This window comes from Lonchura striata, chromosome 1 (assembly GCF_046129695.1).
Source record: "Lonchura striata isolate bLonStr1 chromosome 1, bLonStr1.mat, whole genome shotgun sequence".
Taxonomy (NCBI): domain Eukaryota; kingdom Metazoa; phylum Chordata; class Aves; order Passeriformes; family Estrildidae; genus Lonchura; species Lonchura striata.
Window position 1 is genome coordinate 92,959,227 of NC_134603.1, and position 18,927 is coordinate 92,978,153.

General features: G+C 44.2%; 1 protein-coding gene across 1 annotated transcript in view; it reads right to left on the reverse strand.

Moving 5' to 3' along the window:
- Positions 1 to 16: 16 nt before the first annotated feature.
- The window catches only part of BMP6 (bone morphogenetic protein 6), an 88,433-nt gene continuing 69,522 nt past the window's right edge, over positions 17 to 18,927 (reverse strand). The window contains exons 3-7 of the mRNA XM_031503948.2: positions 12,501 to 12,649; positions 11,019 to 11,216; positions 3,267 to 3,343; positions 1,285 to 1,395; positions 17 to 1,193 (exon numbers count right to left, since the gene is read on the reverse strand). Of these exons, the coding sequence (XP_031359808.1) occupies positions 1,044 to 1,193; positions 1,285 to 1,395; positions 3,267 to 3,343; positions 11,019 to 11,216; positions 12,501 to 12,649 (685 nt within the window). The 3' untranslated portion in view covers positions 17 to 1,043. The remainder of the gene's footprint in view (positions 1,194 to 1,284; positions 1,396 to 3,266; positions 3,344 to 11,018; positions 11,217 to 12,500; positions 12,650 to 18,927) is intronic.

Consider the following 18,927-nt stretch of genomic DNA (forward strand, 5'->3'; position numbering starts at 1 on the left):
AATATACAGTGACAAGTGCAATAAATTATAGCTTGTATTTACAAGAAGCTTTTTAAATGCAAGTAGAGGTAAGTGCATTTAATACAAGTTTAATATTGATCAAAACAATTTGCTATTAGCTTTTGCTAGACAAACCATGGCTCTATGCTGCATATCCTTTATACCAGTTTGTTAGTTGCATGAGTTGAAAACAAAACAAACTTTCCAGCTAGAGAATGAACGGTCCCTAAGCTTTTACTTCTGAATTACAGCTGAGGAAGTGTCCTGACTTCCTTCCTGGGCAAGTGGTAGTAGATGAGGCAGCTCCACAAGGGGAGTGGAAGGAAGTTGCATAAGAGCAAGTGTATAAATTTGTATTGCTCAGTCAGATGGTGAGCTGGGACCAGACAGGCTCTGAGTTCATGGTCGTTTTTCTAACACAGGGTGCAGCCATGCCATCTTACACTTGCAAGATCAGAGTTAAACAGTGCTGGGAGCATAAGAGAACTGAAACATCTGCTTTGGCACAATTTTAGATGCTTACTGTCATGACAGATGTCAGGAGAAGATTAACAGTCCAGATGCAGTAACCAGTCCTTCTGGCCAAGGATCTTGCATGAGATGTACATTCTATGTCTGAAATGCTAACACCGCTTTCTTTAGCTTCTCTGCCTCTTCTCCTCATCTTCCCTCCCCGCCCCCCAAGAGAGACCTCACTTGTTTTGGGTGTTGAGTGCTCATCTGGTAAAACTGCAGCACATATCCAAGCACAGGTCAAGCTTCTCTGTGAGATTAGGACCATCCCAGCCAAATAAAGTGTGTGGGCATTTTGCTGCTGCTGAGCTGAGCTGGGCAGCCACCGTGGTGTAGGGTCAGTCTGTAAGAAGTCCGGCAGTCTGCTCCCACCCTGCAGGGGTGGTCCCCACACCCCCTCCTCCCACAAGGCACATACATGGTGTTCTCAAGGGTCGTTCATCACGTTTCTTTTTCTCAAGGTCATGAAAACAGGGAGGGTTGTATCCAAGTTCATGGCAGCATTGCAGAGTCCATGTGAAGACTGTTTGTCAGTGACATCCACAAGCTCTTACTACCATATTCCTGTATTTCTTCAATATTACATTAGAATTATCATCAAAGTAAAGGACAGATATGGCATTTAGTTTGGTAGGTGCACAGCATGGTTTGGGAACATAGTCAGGATTCATAAGATGAACCTGTTGCCAAGAAAGAAAACACAACTGAGACACTGGTATATTGTTTATAAATTCACCTGGTGCTTTGGCACTGAGCTGCCTGGAGACTTACCAGAGTTTGTACAATGGCATGATTGGTTGCATTCATATGGGCGTTGAGTGGGAACGAGCACTCCCCATCACAGTAGTTGGCTGCATAGCCTTTTGGAGCGATTATCCAGTCCTTTTTAGGGAAACAAACAGAACATGGTTCAACAGACAACTGCACACAATTAAGAGCAGCTGAAAATTTTCCACTAACTTCTTCCTTGAGGGTGAAAATGTGTTTTCACTGCAACTGCTTGGGTTTGAGTTGGGTTTTTTAAATTTTTTTGTGTGTGCCACTTTTTGTCCTTTTTCATGGACTTTTTCTGATTTTCATATCTAAAGAATGATATACATCTATGTACAGCTCAACTGCCATTAACTAAGAGGGCTTCACCCCTAAAACTCATTTGGTTGCATTGTGGGGATTGTGGTTTGGAGGCCTTTATGTTCCAACGTTTCCTGCAGGCCATCTGGCTGAAATACCTTTCCTAGGTTGAGTCACAGCCACAGCTGGTGTCCCACAGAGAGCCTAGCTTATACATTCTCATAGAGCGACACTACTCTGTTGAAGACACTGTGGGAAATCTTAGCTGCCTAACAGCTTCTCCAAATCTGCCAGACTCCCAAAGGAGAGGCAGGACAGCCAGCCTGAGCTGCATAAGCAAACAGGTGGCCCCAGGGGCAATCCAAATGCCATGCTAGGCAAAAAGGGAACTCTTCACCAAAGGAAGCTTGTCTGCTGCTGACACAAAAGAGCCAAAGGAAAATTAAAAGCAGCACCACAGAACAGGAGACACTTGACCTCCCTTGGCACTGGGCTTTGCAGGTCACCCTGCAGAAGGACATACTAGTATGTTTCACGTGCATGTATCTCTTAGGCAATTTCCACTACCTGACAATTACCTGAGTGCCTGAATTTTGCTACAGTAGGCCTGAGCAACTACACACTCTTGCTGTGGCTTTGCTAGCCAAGTTTGTTCTGAAGGAAATAGTAGTGCCCAACGACTGCAGGGGCCTCTACCTTGCCTTGATCATTTTCCTACAAAAAGCAGGACCTGGATTCCAACTCTTACAATGAGTCCTGCTGTGGCTGTGGCCTTCCTTTGGCAGCATTACCTTTTCTGCAACTAGAATGGTGAAGGTAGTGCCTTTACAATCATGAACTTCCCAACTGGAATGCAGTTCCTGCCCAAAAGCAGGAACAGGCAAGTAAGATAAGGAATGACTGCTCAAGTGAAAAGCCACCTGTAAGTAATGGGAAATGGAGCCAGCACACACCCACAGTTGCAGCTACTGGGCTGGAGTTGACACATGAGCTACAATAAATGCTGCCATCCCATTAGCTGAGAGAGGATTTGCACGTGTTGGGTATTACAGAAGCAGCAGCGACAGCCCTGGCATCCTGGGGAAAACATTAGCTGATAGAAATGGGACCTCCCTCACGAGTGCTGAATGAAGGAATGAAAAAAAAAAATTAAAAAGAGAAGGTGAGGACATTCTTTGAAATGTGATGTTTGTTTGTACTATAGCCTACTCTAAATGACTTTCTGGCCTCATGGTGTTGCAACTAAACTCAGTCTTCAGTCTACCTACCGCAGGCAGTGCTAATTGTTGGGGCAGGGATTGTGGAGGATTTCAAACAATGGCCAAGGTTAAAATCAGGGTGATCACTAGAAAAAAGTTTAGTTAAAATCACTGCTTAACATCAGATTGTTTTCCTTATCATTAGAGGTACACAGATATAAGCCCGTGCCCGTACCGTGACTCCCATGAGTAACAGAGGATGACTGTATAGTTGAATCCCATAAAGTATCAAGCTTTCTCTGGGTCTTATCAAATGTCACAACTATCAATATTTATTTGCCCTTCTCTGTGACTGGTTTTAGTGAGGAGGCACAAGGGACATTTTAAAGCATAATGGCAGACTCGAGTGGAATTACCGTGACACTGTTTAGATAACATTTCATAACAAAATGTCTGGTTTACCCAGAGAGAAACATCACACACCTGCCATCCCAAGTCTTGGAAGCTAACGTAAAGCTCATGCTTTCTGCACGCTGTTTTTAAGTCACTGCTGTTGTAATCTGTTAAAAGAAAAAGAGCAAAACAAGAGTTTAGAAAGTAAAACAGGCCAAGCATTGCTGGAAGGCACATCTGGCCAGATGAGTGCATGCGGGCTCAGCAGCGAGAAGTGATGAGCTCCCTCAGCAGCTAAAAGGATAAGGGTGTTGAAGGACATCCAAGGCAGGGCTGAAGCTTTTAAGATGTCTTTGGGAATGGAGGAACCCAAGTAACAGTGACTCAGTCATAGTTACTTCAGCTGTCTTTAGTGTTTGGAAAACACCTCCAGTAAAACAACTTTTTAAAAATAAATCTCCTGCTTCAACCCCACATAGGCTGCATCCCCACTGGGTGCTCACACTCACCCCACTTCCTTGGCTCCCATTTCTGGCATGTGCTGCCCCAGGTGGGGAGCTCAAGCTACACACACTCACTGAGAGAGAGATTACAGCCCCAGGAAGGTTAATCATCACCTGGTGCCCTTGCACCAGTCTGCAGAAATCCTCAAACATCTGAGGTGTCCCATAGGCAGGAAAGTCATGTCCTTGTTCCTCTCTATGCCTTTACCCCAGCTTGCCCCACACAATTCATATGACCCATGGCACCACCTCTGCCCTTGGACCTTTACAAACCATGCTCTGAAAAACACATTTCTCCTTTCCATAAACTGCTTATCTGAAGATGACACAGCACTTGACATACTCTCACCATTCACTTGCTCCTTACTTCCAATAAAGTGGGGACACAGGATGCAAAGCCCTGAACAAGACCTTCCCCCTTGCCATGGCACAATGTATGGGGATGTTTCAACCATACAGGAGCTGCTCCTAATGACCACATAAACTACAGCTATTGATAGCAAGTGGAATTTCCCATTTATATTTGGAAAGAGAGGCAGCTCAGCATGTGAACACCTGAAACCACAGTGAGCAGAAGAGCTGAGCTGTGACAGAGGGGCCTTTCACCTCCAGGTGTCTGCACAGATCTACCCTGATGGGTGGTTGCTGATTTTGTCACACCTCAGGTGGCTGCTGGACCTCAGCAGAGCAGCCACAGAAACCACCCTTGCAGTGAGGTGACTTGGCCACCAGCTACAGCTGCTAATCCTGTCCTTTGCACCCAATGGTAGGCACGAGAGAAAGAGATGACCACAAATTCAGCCAAGCAGCTTGAGAACCCAGGTCACCGCCCGTGTTTTCCTTCCATGCCTTTCCAGAGGGGACTTCTCTTCCCTAGTAGCTCCCATTTGCAAGTAAAGGCACTCCTGTCAGCAGGCAGATGCCACAGGCTGATGCCCCTGACTCCTGCTGCCCTGGACCTTTCAGCTTACCAGCCCCCTGGTGCCCCTCACATGGCTTGAAAGGGCACCCTCCCAGTGCAGCTTTCCCCAGATGCAGCAACTGGGATAGAAAAATATTTTTAGTGATTTTTTCCTTGGCTCTGAATAAGCCTTTCTTTTTCTTCCCTCCAGCACCATTCCCCCACCCCTGCCAAAGTTTGGGAACTACAAATGCAAATATTTATTCAGAAGAAAAACTATAATACTAAAAGCACATCCAACTGACATTAAGGGCAGCACAGCAGTACAGCTGGGTACAGTTAACACTGAGGGCTGAAAAAAACCCTACACCTCAAACCCAGCTTCCCAGCCACCAAAGATTAGAGTTGTTTTTAGAAGCAGTTGGGTTTTAAACTCTGAGGATTGCATTTCAGACTTTGAATAGCTTCACTTCAATCACGGATTTAATCAGGTGAGCAGAGCTGGTTAACAGCCTGCTGCAGCATAAACATTTGCTCCTCCAGGAGCACGCGGTAGCAAGAACGGAGGCGAGTCTCTCTATTCAAGCTTTCCATTTTCAAACCAGACATACCCAGTAGAAACCAGGGTGAGGTGGTTTATTTCGGATGAAGCTATCCAGCCCCTGGCTCAGCCCAGGAGCACATTTCTAGCATGAGATGTTTCAAAATTATTTGGTCATAATGAGGGAAAAAAATGAGAAGATTCTTTTAGTGATCAATGGCTTTCATTAAAGCACCTGAAAACACAACTTTATTGCTCTTCAATGGGATATATAGATTGTTTAGAGGAAAATCATTTGTATTTGATATTGGAATTGATCTATTCACAACTGGGTGGGTAAAATTGTGCTACTTTCCAAATCCAACTACAAGTTACCCAAATCTGCTACAGGAAAGGGAAGAAGGCAAGGGAGGCAGAGAAAACAGGAGTGGGAAGGAAGGCTGCAAGCAATCACAAGTTTAAGAAAACACAGGGGTGGAAAAAAAGAACTGCTTAACATGCTACACCAAGCAGAACATGTTATGAACGTGTCCTCTCTCACACTACCCCCAAAAAACTTGCCTCAGCTCATTGGTCAGAGTCACGCTTTGCATGAAGCCCTGGCAGATGCACACAGCTCTACCTCCTCACTTGCCCAGCCTCAGCCTTTGCTTTTCTAACCATCAACACACTAAACATCCCCTCTCCCTGGCTTTACACTCTTCCCTGTTCAACCCTCACCCCAAGATCCCCTGCCCTCTTTTCTTGCTATGTGTTTGACTACTATGTTTGCTTTATAGAAGCTATTTTAGCCCTACTTTAGGTAAGTCACAAATCTTTAAGCAACCCTTAGCAGTGGCTTTCTGAATTGGGGAAAAAGATGCAGCAGTACAGATGTACATAATCATGACCCATTCCCTACAGTCAGGGGCTCAGCATATGCCCTACACTGGGCATACATCAGTTATGGGCCTGTAAAGAAGAGGAATACACAGAGTCACAGGGTTTTTGGCAGTGAGCTAAAGCTCATTGAGCTACTGAAGTTGGCTTCCACAACACATTTTCTGCAAAGCCTGGAAAGCAGCATCAGCCACCCCAGGCCAGCATGCTCAGCTGTTTTAGCCCAAATTGCCACTTGGGATGGTTTGCAGTGCAAGATCCAACTGCCAAGAGGCAACAGGGTTTGTGTCCCTTCCCACCAGCCTTGCAGCAGGGAGCCAGGAGGGCCAAGAGCAGGCAGTCTGAGAGGGGAGGTGCTGCAAACAACTGCCACAGGGCTGGCCTACACTGCCATGGCACAGTTGGCAGGGATTGCTTGCCTTCAGCATCTCCAAGAGTTTGGGGAGCTGCTTTGGGAGCTCCTGTAGGCTCATAGTGGATTTAGCAAAATTGTCTCTATTTTTTCCCCTGAACATACCAATTCAGAAACGCTAACTTGGCACTTACAAGGCACTGCTTTTAATCATGCTGCAAACAATTCTGTCTAAAACAGAGATTCAAAAAAAGCTCAAACCCCTAGTTCTGCACTTAAAAATAACTCCCAGAGCAGCATAGTTAAAACTGCACAACTAAGACAGCTTGTCTCTGTGGTGTGTTTGCACTGAATGTTGTCTTCCTTCACCAGGACCCAATTCTGACTTTCTGCAAGCACAGATGTTTCTCTTAAGGCTGGACATTGGCATGTGTGTTGCTGAAAAGGGTGAGAGAACAGCCTGACCCTAGTGGTCTTCCTCCTACAGATACTTATGCACCCACCTTGGATTTCCTATAACCTCTCCCACGTTAAGTGCTGGCAAAGAACATATAAATATTTACTGTGGTCGATCCATCTGAGAACACCCTCACTGCTCCCGAGGTGCCAGTTTACCAAATTCCACACAGTAATTAATTGCTTCTGAGATTCAAAATAGCTTTGACAGAGGTCTCCAAGGCCAGCCCCTTCTTCTTGGTGTTTGACTTTGGTGATTTGTCCGGATAAAGCTGGTGTAAACTGATCACACAGTTAATAACAACCCAGTTCACATGAAAGTGATCTGCCTGGGAGGGAAGAAGGGGAGATGTTGGGTTGATGTGAACCCGCATGTGAAGGCACATAGAGAAATGCTGGCCATGCTGTTCCAGTCTGCATCTAAACACTGCACTGAAGGGAAAACTGTACTGGAGGGAAGATTGGCTGCTAGATAACAAAGTTTATTAACAAGACTCTTGCCATCACAAAAGCATTTGGCCTTATTTGCCTTCAGTGTTTGTGCATGCTGGCCTTTCCAATATCTGGTTCCTGTACACATGGGGAAATCTGTCTAGTGCAGTGCACATCTGCTGGAAGGAAAGGCCACTTGAAGGGCCTCTCCATTTTCCATGGAGCACCTCACATCATTCCAGGGGGCATTAAAGAGAAGGACCTGAAAAGAGACTTGGCTTGAGTTTCATTCAGAGCAGTAAGTGCAGCCCAAAATCCGGCATTTAAATTCTCTTTTTGAGGAGGGGCTGACAGGAACAGATGTGCCTGGAGGCTGACTTGCAGAAGAGAAGGATTATCGCCACTGGAGAAAGAGATATCCCTGTGCAAAGCCCATAAATCACAGAGTTGGCTGAAGGGCAGAGGTTCACCGCCTGTTACACTGGACAGTCCCATCTCTTTGCTGGAGGGGTCAGCAAGAGTCTGAGAGCACAAGTTCAAGCCACTGCAAGGTTCAGCTCAGCCAGGGCCTCCAGACCCTGCAGACAACAGCGGAGAAACACCTGCGGGCTCCTCCCACCCACTGTGTCCCTCCATGTCAGGAGCCAGAGCTGGCATGTGACTTCCTGCCTCAGAAGATGAAAATACTCCCTTTTCTTCCTGTTCATCCTCCTTCTGCAGAAGAATTGAGGCTCCAGGAATGCATTGAATGCAGGACTCTATGTCAAAGCAGTTTACAACCATGGGAGTTGCTCAGTTCTGCTTTATAAAAGCCGATGATAATTACGTGTTTTTAACACACGGAAATAAGCATTCTTGGCAAAAAAATACAGACCATTGAGAACCTTGTGCCACAGAAACAGCCTTAGCATCTGAGCTCTTGGTACTAACTGCAGGACAACTGCACATCAAAGGGAGCATTGTGGGGTCTCTTTAGGTCCATTTCCCACACAGCAGCATGCCCTTACCTAACTCCCTGCCTCCCCAGGTGCAATACAGCCCAAGAGCACACTTCATGCACTCCAAGCTGATTGCAACACTTGCCATATCTAGACACTTGCCCTATCTAGTAATTGGGACTTTTAAAAACATACTGCCCCAAAACAACTCACAGCATCTTTTGAGAAAGGGGCTCCTTTTTGGACTGAAAAAAGAAAACACTGTGTATTGATTAACAGAGGAAGGAAGTTGCAGTCTACAAAAAACACCCATCAAAACCAAAAACTGCCTTGCTCTGCGGAAAAGAAATTGCTCTCATGCCCTGGTAGGGAACAGCAATCCTACCTTGGGGAATAGCACTGACCAAAAATCTGACAAGATGTGAAATACAGCAGGAAAAGAAGATGCACAGGCAAGGAGCGGCGCAGAAGGGAACTGCAGCATCCCAGTTCTGCACTCACTTTGGGTCCAGATGCATCAGGGCACCCTCAGAAGAGCTAGGCAGCCTTCAGGATAATCCCTCAGGTTGCCTTCTGCTTTGTCCTGGGACAAATGCTTCCTTAGCACCACCATGCACCAGGATTTTTTTATCCTCCCAGGTAAAAAAAAAAAAAAAAAGAAAAAAGCCCGTGATCTCTAATGCTAAAAACACTTTTTGGTCATTGGTGCCTCTTGGGCTGTTAAATCAACCACTTCTTAAAGACAACAGAATCTGAGAGTGTCACACTTAGAAAGGAAAACAAGATGATGTAGTCTCTCTTTTTTAAACATAGAAGCCAACCAAACATACATCTTAACTTTAAATTCCTCTCCTTTCCCCTGCTTTAAATCTACAGTCTCAACCATACCTGTTGACTACTGCACTGCCAAATTCCAGGTTTTAAATTAAAGCTGGCCCATAAAAGCCCTCGAGACCACAGAACGCCAGCTATTTTTGCTTTTTGTCATTTTAGAATTTTATAACCTGATTTGTGTTGTAGTCAAGAAAGCAGAAAAGTACAAATGGCCCTTTTTGCCCAACATATCTGCTCTCTCTGAGGCTTTGAGTCACATCACCTGATTTAATAGTATGAAAATTTTGTTTCAGCACTGTGAAGTTTGCAGAGCCGGGGAGAGAAAGCTGGAGCTTATCCTGACTCCAAGTGCCACTAGCACCACAAAATAGCAGTGCAGCACGTAACTTTCCCAAAGCACAATGAATGCATTAAAAAATTGGCTCTTGTGAAGGGAGCACAGAAGCTGAGCCTACCTAAGTGGAAGAACTGCCTGCGTAACACCTGGGCTTACAACACCCAGATGAATAAACTACCTGTGCCCTTGGCAAGCTTATCATGTGGGAAAGTAACTCAGCAAGCAGCTACGATGCCCAGCTTTAAAACTGGAAAAAGCGTGGAAATCTGAAGGAGGACCAAAGCAGGTCGCAGCAACTTAGATCCACAGAAGGTGTTCCCATGGCAGATTAGATGATAACTCCTCCAGAAATGCCAAGTTGGCATTGGCCAGCCTCCCTGAGGGAGCTTGGGCTGCAGAACCAGTTGTTTCTCCTGCCCTTTAAATCCAGAAAGGACACCTCACAGCCAGCCAAGTCTGGCACCCGCGTGGCATGGCATCGGAACCCACAGCCACGCTGCAGTGTGAGCCACAAGGACATGCAAAGGCCACTAGTGGCCAACTGCTGCTGGCACACACTAGCCCAGAGGGCAAGTCCACCACCACAGTGGGCTGGAGTAATTGAGCTGAGTCAACACACAGCCATGCACAAACCCTGGCTGCCAGCCCTGGAAGGGCTCCCACCCTGGCTCTGCTCCCTGCAGCACAGAGCCACCTTGGGTGCAAGCATGGCTCACCCACAATCCAAGCATGCAAGAGCAGGGAACAGCCTACATATTCCCACAAGCTAAGCATCAGCAATACTGGCTCATCTCCCTCTGCTGTGTTTGGACATAGACTAAAAAATACAGCTGCCTCTCTTCCTTGGGGAATAGTCATTTCTAGACGTGGGAAAAGCAGGGATCCTTTTGGAAACAAAGGGGGCAGCATAAGCAAATTAATCAAGCAACTTGGAATAGGCTGAAATGTTTGAGAGAAAGATAGGTACTCAGTGAATGATGGGTTTCTAGCACTGTGGTGATGGAAAACAGACAAGACTAAGAAGACAGAAGACTCTTGATTTTTGCCAAATTTTTTTTTTCATTACTCTATTGCCCCACCAGCCCACAACAGCACTCACAAGGCTGCTGTACAAAACCTGAAACATGCAACAGCTCCACAGCAAAAAGGCAAACTTCTTTGCCTGCCTGGAAAGGTACTTCTGTACCATGTGTATACTGATGTTCTCACAAGATTAAAAAAATAAAGCATCTTGTGCTGTTTTCCCATGTTTTTCCAAAGAAAATAGAAAAAGGACTCTGCTGAGAATACAACACCATAAATCTCAGTGTATACAGAGATAAGAGTTTTTTAAATACTGCATTTCACATGGCATAATTCTAGACAAATACTGCATAGCACATAACCTACAAGCACAACAGTTGTGGCTAAAATACCTCACAACCTTGAATTCAAAAGATGCAACTTCACATGGGGGTCTGGACTCCACACTGGATTCAACAGGACTCCTGTAAGTTTCATTAAGTGAGACCTCCTCTTCCACAACCTTGCAGATGTAACCTATACCCCCAAGGAGAGCATCCCATTTCATGATCCCCTTCTTGCTTCTGCCCTCCAAAGCATCCAGAGCCATTACAAGACATCCTCCCAGCTTGTGCTGCACGACTGACTACCCGTGTTCCATGATTACCTGTGACACTGGACACCCTGGAAACGTCCTGAGTCTGGGTGGAGCGGTTCCGGCTCTGCTGCCTGCGCCTGCTGGTGGCTGACCGAGTGGTGCGTAGGTGAACCTCACTCACTTTGAAGAAGGCCACCATGAAAGGCTGCTTGTCGTAAGGGCCATCCCGCCCTACCAGCCCTGCTTCTCTAGGGTTTACACTGAAACCTTCAAGCCAAACAGAAAAGGGAGAAAAGTTAGAGAAACGGTGCAGTTGTGTTGCTCCTTTCAGCAACCTGGTATCCCCATAAGCAGTGTCTCCTCTCTTCTTGCTTATACTCTTCTTTAAACACTAAACATTCCTTTCCTGCCACCACAACCTGTGGACATTTTTATGACAGTTCTCCACCCATGCTGGACAAGACTTCACTGCAGCATCTGGTTCCTTGGTTCCCTTCTAGCATCTCTAGTCCCAGTTTGCCAGTAAAGTTATACAGATATATAGATATATATAAAACACTAAACTCTGATGTGTCATGACATTAGTCTTGCTGCCTGTGAAATACAAGAAGCAGACAAGAGATTAGGAGATGTCTAGGGACAGCAGAGGGCAAAGAGATGGTGTGGTTTTGCCAGGAGCACAGTGATGGGCTCTCAGCCCAGCCAGGGAGGCAGAGTTTGGCACTAACATTTCCTCAGGGAGAAGTGGACAGCCCCTCTAGTCTTATTTGACATCACAGATGTAGTAAACTGCAGCATGAAGCAATAGAAAAAAACAAGGCTGGAGAGGGGTTCCTTTAGAATACAGACATCACTGCCAACTTCTGCCCATCTGGATCCTCTCTATTGCTTATCTCCCAACACTCAATTTCATGCTTTTTTGCAGTATCTTTTTTTCTTTTCTTTTCTTTTCTTTTCTTTTCTTTTCTTTTCTTTTCTTTTCTTTTCTTTTCTTTTCTTTTCTTTTCTTTTCTTTTCTTTTCTTTTCTTTTCTTTTCTTTTCTTTTCATTTTCTTTTCTTTTCTTTTCTTTTCTTTTCTTTTCCCTTTCAAAGTTTTAGTAGGCTGTGAAATGCTGCCATTACAGCTGCTCCACACAGCAACCACATCAGTGCAATCTCCAGCAGTGTTCCCATGTTAGCTTTGATCCTGGCAGCCACAGCAGCCAGGGCAGATGACATAAACCCACATGGGGAGGTACATATCTCTGTCTTTTCTCTTCCTCTCATCCCCAAACCTCACCCCACATGGCAGTTCCATGCCCTCTTCCACCTCCAACACAGAAACTGAGGCCCTACTCAAACCCACCTCCACCAGCTGGTCCTGATACTATCTAGGGAAAGACACGTCCATCACGGGACAGCCAGGAACCTGTGTCCTCAGACATCTTACTCGTGGTGCTGGCTACAGCTGCCTTAGGAATGCAAAGTGCTCACCCTGCCTCATCCCAGCAGATTCTAGATGGCATCCAAGAGACTGAGGGGTGACTTGTGTCACCTGGCCCATAACCTACCATCCCGGGTCACCACGCTCAGCTGCAGTCCCATATTGTGCTGGGGGTTCATCACCCACATGTTGCTGGTGGCAGTGACATCAAACTCCAGCCAGCCCTCCTCCGATGCCCACACCGCCCGTGTGTCCAGCAGAAACAGGTCAGAGGCTCTGCAGAGAAGGGTAGGGATAAGACTGTGAGGTTGGGTTCTCTCTCCTGGCTTTTGCTGTTACAGAAACAAAATCCAAAATAGTTCTAAGTTATGTTGATGTCCTAAACAAAACAATGTCTCAAATTTGCCTGTTTGTATCCAGAGTTTTGCCACATACTTCCAGGATGATAAATTCAAGATGATAAAGGTGTTGACCATTTCTAAGACAGAGGAAAGCAATCCTACTCCTCAGGGCTTCCATTTCTGCACCAGCAAGGGATGAGTAAGGCACTCTTCTTCCTGAAGAGTGCACAGCTAGCCCTGCCATTACTTCTTTCATACATTTATTACATTAATAACCAGTGGAACCACAGCATGACCAGGCATTCAATAGCTTTTGCCACAGGGGTATCATGGTTTAAGCTCTCCATACACAAACACAGGTTTACCTCAACTGACCAAAATAAAGACCCAAATAAACAACTGGCCAAGCATCAAACAGTGAAGGAAAATGGACTTCTAAAGGCCTCTAAAGACATTTTTCTGAGGCTTATCAACAACAATTGGACACCTTGCTTCAAAGTTCTCATCTTGCACCACCTTCATGGGCTTCAGCTTCAAATGCTTTTAAGTCAATAACTTTTTTACAGCACCAAATACTCACCCAAACTCTATTCAATGAAATCAGCTGCAGAATCACCCAGAGAAATCCCATGGACATTTTCTTACTGTATTAGAGATGTAACTTTTCTGTGCAAGAAAGCTACGATTCCTGCTCTTTACCTGTGGACATCACCACAAAATGGATACCAAGTGTCAATCCCATCTTCCTCTCTTTTCCCCACTGGATTTTTTTTTTTTTTTCTAATAATTCAAATGAGGAAGCAGGGTACCTGTCTCTCCTACCCACCAAAGGTTAAATTCAGAAAAAAAAAATTGAATTATGTTTTATTATTGGCCAACTGCTATGTCATACTGCCCAGCAGCTTGGTTTGCATGAGGTCACACATGGAAAAATAAGCACTTAAGTGTTACTAGAGCTCCTAGTGCAGCTATTTTTAGAGCATGGAGGCTTTCCTCCACCTCACTGGTAGCTGCACACTGTGGTTGACTCAGCAGCCTTTCCTACAGGAGTCTCTGCCACTGTTCCTCCAGTGGGAAGAGGGCTCAGGATCAACTCTGGCCTTCACCTCCAACAGCAGCAAGCAGCTACAGCTGGTCAACTGCTACATGTTTGGAAACCCTAAGGTCGAGAGATCTGGGCTTTCCCAGGCAGGATATTTAAACTGAAATGTTGCTTAAAGGCAACTGCAAACAGCAGCTGCAGCTATGACCACTCCTTCCCTCTCCAGTTTTAAGAGAGGAATGAATTTCTAGATCATTCCCACCTCTGAATATGACCTAAACTTTGGGCTTCTCCAATGCCTGAAGTCAACTATATCTAAAATGGCATTTTCCTAGCACCTGTTCTGACCTTCCTCCTCACACCAGTTTTTTCCTGATCTCTGTAACTCCTCTACACAAGGAACTCTGTAAGAGCAAACCCTCCTGAACATTGAAACACGCACATAGTAGTCGGGTCTAAATAAACACAAAGAGGAGTTTGAAAGTTTACATTCCCACTGCCTTGACCTTTGGGAAGGCACTTGGACATCAGAGAGCTGTAAAGCCAAAATGGTTCACATGGCATCATGTAACCCACTCCCTGAACTCCAGGCAGGATCACCTACAACCATGTTGTTCCTGAGAGATCTCCACCTGACCTGATCTTCTATCTCCAGCCTTGGGAACTCTCATCTTTCCAGGCAATTGAATGGGCTTCATGTGACCTTTCTCCCCCACCATTATCTAACATAAATGTGACAACAATATCCCCTTCTTATTACAACAATTGCTTCAGTCTCTCCTTAACAAGCCCTGTTTTATAGACTTTGAGTTCTCTCATTGCTTTTTATTGACCCAGCTCAGATCAAGACCTCACTGATGCTGAGTACAGTGGAAGGATAATCTTGATACATCTCACAGACTGAGCCTCTACTCATACACCTCAGAATATGATTTTGGCTTCTTCACAAAAATCACACTGTTAACTCATGTTCACTTTGTGATCAACTATAATCCTTAGATTCATGCTGATGAACCGCAAAGGACACAATCATTCCCTGGGGTGTATCTACATCAATAATTTTTCATGTCCAAATGCAACTGTCCTTTCCACCAAATCAAATTTCCCTCCACTCAACCTCAGACTGAGCCTTCACAATTATTAGATTGCCTAAAATACAGACTTGACTTCCAATGGGTATCCCCCATTTTAGTGTCCTCCACAAATATAATAAGAAAACTGTCTGACCAAAGAACAATTCTACCAAACAAGAATGAGCCACTTTATCTCAGTCTGTCACTCTCACTTTGGAAATATTTTCATTCCTTTGTAAAATGAAGAAAAACAGAGCATCAGGCTTTCCAGTCCAGTTAAATCTCTGCAAAAAGTCTCATATAGGACTGGCTTTCAATCAGCTCTGCTATTCAGATGACTTTTGCATTGTTCAACTGGATGAAGGTTCACCAAGTATTTTAGGGAATAGTGGATGTGGAGGCAACATATCTGAGTACCTTTTCTTTGAGCTTCTTTTCAATCAAAATTTTTCACCCAAGCCTCAAGAGGCTGCATAGAACTGCATATCATTACTAGTTTCCATTCTGGCGTGAAGGTTTTAAAAAAACATTCAGTCATCTATTTCCAACAACAAAATTAGGGATGAAGAGGGGAAAAAAGAATTTACCCACGTAACAAAACCTCCCAACTATTTAACTGTGTGTCTTTAACCACTCATTTATATTATTCAGAATAGAAATCTTGTATGTCCCTCTCGCTTAAGAAAATCACCCCAAATTTGGCCAAGCAATAAATACTTGAAAATTGCAGCCCACAAAGGCTCATCAGAGATTCAGCTCCTAGAAACAAAATTCTCTGGACTTTTTGCATGCAGGGAACATACTTTCCCATCCTTTCCCCCCGGTAAGCCAAACACAGTGAATCACCTGACGGGAATCTGTTCTTTCCTACAGCTGCATGGCCAAGAGATACCCCTGCTACTCCTGCAAAAAAAAGCCATATGATGTCTGATCTTGAAATGGACACTGGGAAATCTCCCAGACTAGCCTCTGGTCAAAGAGAAATAGGAAGGAAAGTTAAAGGGAATGAACATATCATCTCAGCCCCTGGTCAAAGGGAAAGAATATCTCATTAGATAGGGAAAGGTGGAGGGTTTTTTGTAGTCATGGGGACACAGAGATATGTAAGGACTAGATGAAGAGACCTGGGATAAAAAGTCTGCAGAGAAAAAGGGATTACAAATATTTTCATCTACACAACAAGAATGATGACTTACAGCCATGTCCAAAAGAAAAATAGTTTAGGAAGCAGTCAAACATCATGCTGAAGAGCACTACACATAAGTAGATGCAAGCCCACAGTCAAAGCAAAATTTAAGAGTGAACAAGAAAGTGAGAAATGGATCATATATCAACAAGTCACACAAAACAAAGTATTGAATTTCTAGTCATTAAATGGCAATGTTGATCCTGTTGAGGTGGGCAGTAACCTTCCAAGAGGAAGCAGCAACTTTGTATGTGGCCACATTCATGGAAGGGTGTCTGAAAGCTTCAGCTTTTGAGAACAGAGGCAAGATGGAACCTGAGGGAAACAGGAAGAGAGTGTGAGGAATAAGAAAAACTAGGAAAATAAAGGCTGGAAGAAATTTTTGAGCCAGCATCACTGAAGAGAGAGGAAGAAATACCTGCTCTTAACATAGGCTGAAGAAAGCAGGATCAGTGCAAAGGTTTCGTGCCTAACCAACCCCAGATGTCAAGGATATCAAAGGACCTCTGGCATCTCCACAGGACTTTAAAATTCAGTATACAGAAGATAAATTTCATCACCAGTAAAGGCAGCTTCTTACCGTACTCTCTGTCTAAACCTGCCTCTGGGTTTTTACAAAGTTACTGCCACCTCATTGTTACTAGTGCGTCCAACAGTCTCATCTTTATTTTCAGTGTGCTTGACATCTGGATTAATCCAGTTACTGATTTCCATAGGAAGGCTGCTGCAGGCATATTATCTATTAACCTTTTATTATTAAAGGGAAGCAAGTGAATGGGAGAAACTGAGGTTATGTGCTGAAACAACTTTCCTGATACAAGAGAGGATATTAAATAGGAAGATGCAAATTAGAGACTCCCAGCTCAAAACAGGAGGTCTTTGTTCTGCATCAAGGCCCTGAAGTATGGCTCAAGTCTCAAGAAATAGTGTTTCCATGGCCATCAGAAGACTTTGGACAGCAAAGGTCAACAGCGCAATCACAAGTGGCTTCAATAAACAGAACGGAGTACACAGTTTACTGGAGAAAATATGGCCTGTGTAATTCAGAAGGCAAGATTTAGCTCCAGTGTCCTCAGAGAGTAGATTTGTCAGATATAAATATCAAATATAGCTACTATTCTTAATGCCAGCATCCCAACCATGTACTCAGAGCATTTATAGGAGAAACTGCTTGCATTTAACTTCAGTGCTTTCCCCCTCTAAGGTAAATATTTTGTTAACTGAAACCTCTGTGTAAACCTTTCAACAGAACGTCTCTAGGTGTTAATTCTCTTTAATTGAACACTAATTAAATTAGGATTCAGTCAAATTAGTAACCAGGTCAAATGGTTTCTCTTAGTTACTATACTTAGTGAAATGTTCACATTAAAATAATTTCTCTGTTCTGGATACACATTACAACATGGAACTTTGCTACAGGAAAAACACCAAAGCTATAAAAAGCTAAATTTAAAGAAGCATCTGTTGAAGTAGTTTTTTTTACTTTCCCACCCTCCCTGGCCTTCTTTCCTTGAGCAGACAGAAGTTTTACCAGGGAGACAGTGAGAACAAACAGAAATCTCACCTTCAAAATGACCAAGTTAAAGGTCTCGCATTTTAATTACATGTCTTGGAACAACATTTTTTGGCCCAACTTCAAAGCTTGCACTTACCCAGGTGTTTAAAGGATTGTTACGCATCAACAGCCATTTACCAAAACATTAATTACTATAAGTCTCTAAAACTTTCCTCAGCTCAACCTTTTTGTTTACTTTTCTTCAAAGACAAGTTGACATAATAGTCTAGACTGCCTAACAGCAGTTTCTCCAAAGGGAATTTTGCACAGAAGTGTGTGGAATCTACATTTTAATTAATACACTTTCTAAATGCTCTTCTGCATACCTCAGGATTAGTGTCTTTAGTTTGCAGTGACATCAACTTTCTGTAAATTTATCCTGTGTATAGCAAACTAGCAAGATTATTTGCTCTTATCTACCTTCAATGGGCAAATAACTCTTACCCACAACTGACTTGGTCTTATAGAATTGGACGAAGCTCTACACAGATAAAACTTTGAAACTGCAGCCTCTTCAGACCTGTAGATTCCCCATCTTGCAGTAGATGTAAGCACTACTTCAAATTTAGAAGTGTTTATTACTTATAGAACAGACCTTATGTGGAGCTCCCATGGCACGAGGCACTTCCAAGAGATGCAATACAAAACCTTAACAATTTAGTGTAGCTAAATAACCAGCACATTTACTGTATCTAAATGACCAGCATGCCAAAGACTTAACAGCAGCATAGAAAATTTGATCTATCAGCGCTCCCATGTACAGAGAGCCTCAGGCAGGGGAATGCCAGCACCTGGAGTGAGTTACCATGGAGAGCAAAGACAGCCTCTAATATTTCATGAGCAGTGAGGTTCAGTTTAACTGTCCTGAAGTAGCAATGCCACCACCTGTGGGCCAAAAGTCCAGGACAGTTTCTTAAATACAAGGAAGGAAATGTAAAGAAATGTCAACCTACAAATGAAGTTGCTTCCAAGGTGGAAGAGAAGACCAGCAGCTGGGCATTGATTTGAAAGGACTGAGAGCCAGCAGAGATAAAATGCACAGAATGGAGATGTTGGAACATTCTGCATCCAGGCATGGAAAAGTACAAGAAAGAATGGACAAGCTCAGCCTTGTACCTCCACTGCTCCCTGTAATGAGTGACCCTGTGCTGAAAAGGGTATTCTGTAAAACTGTGTCCATTACCTCTGACAGCAAAATCTCCAAAGGCAGAGGGCTAAGTCTTCCAGACTCACCAGAGAGCAGCAAGGTGAAACCCAGGTTTCAGAGCCGCTGCTGGCAAAGGGTGGAAAATCAGAGCCTAGAGCCAGAAGACACCAAGACTATGGAAAGTTCAAACTACAGGTACATAACAATCCT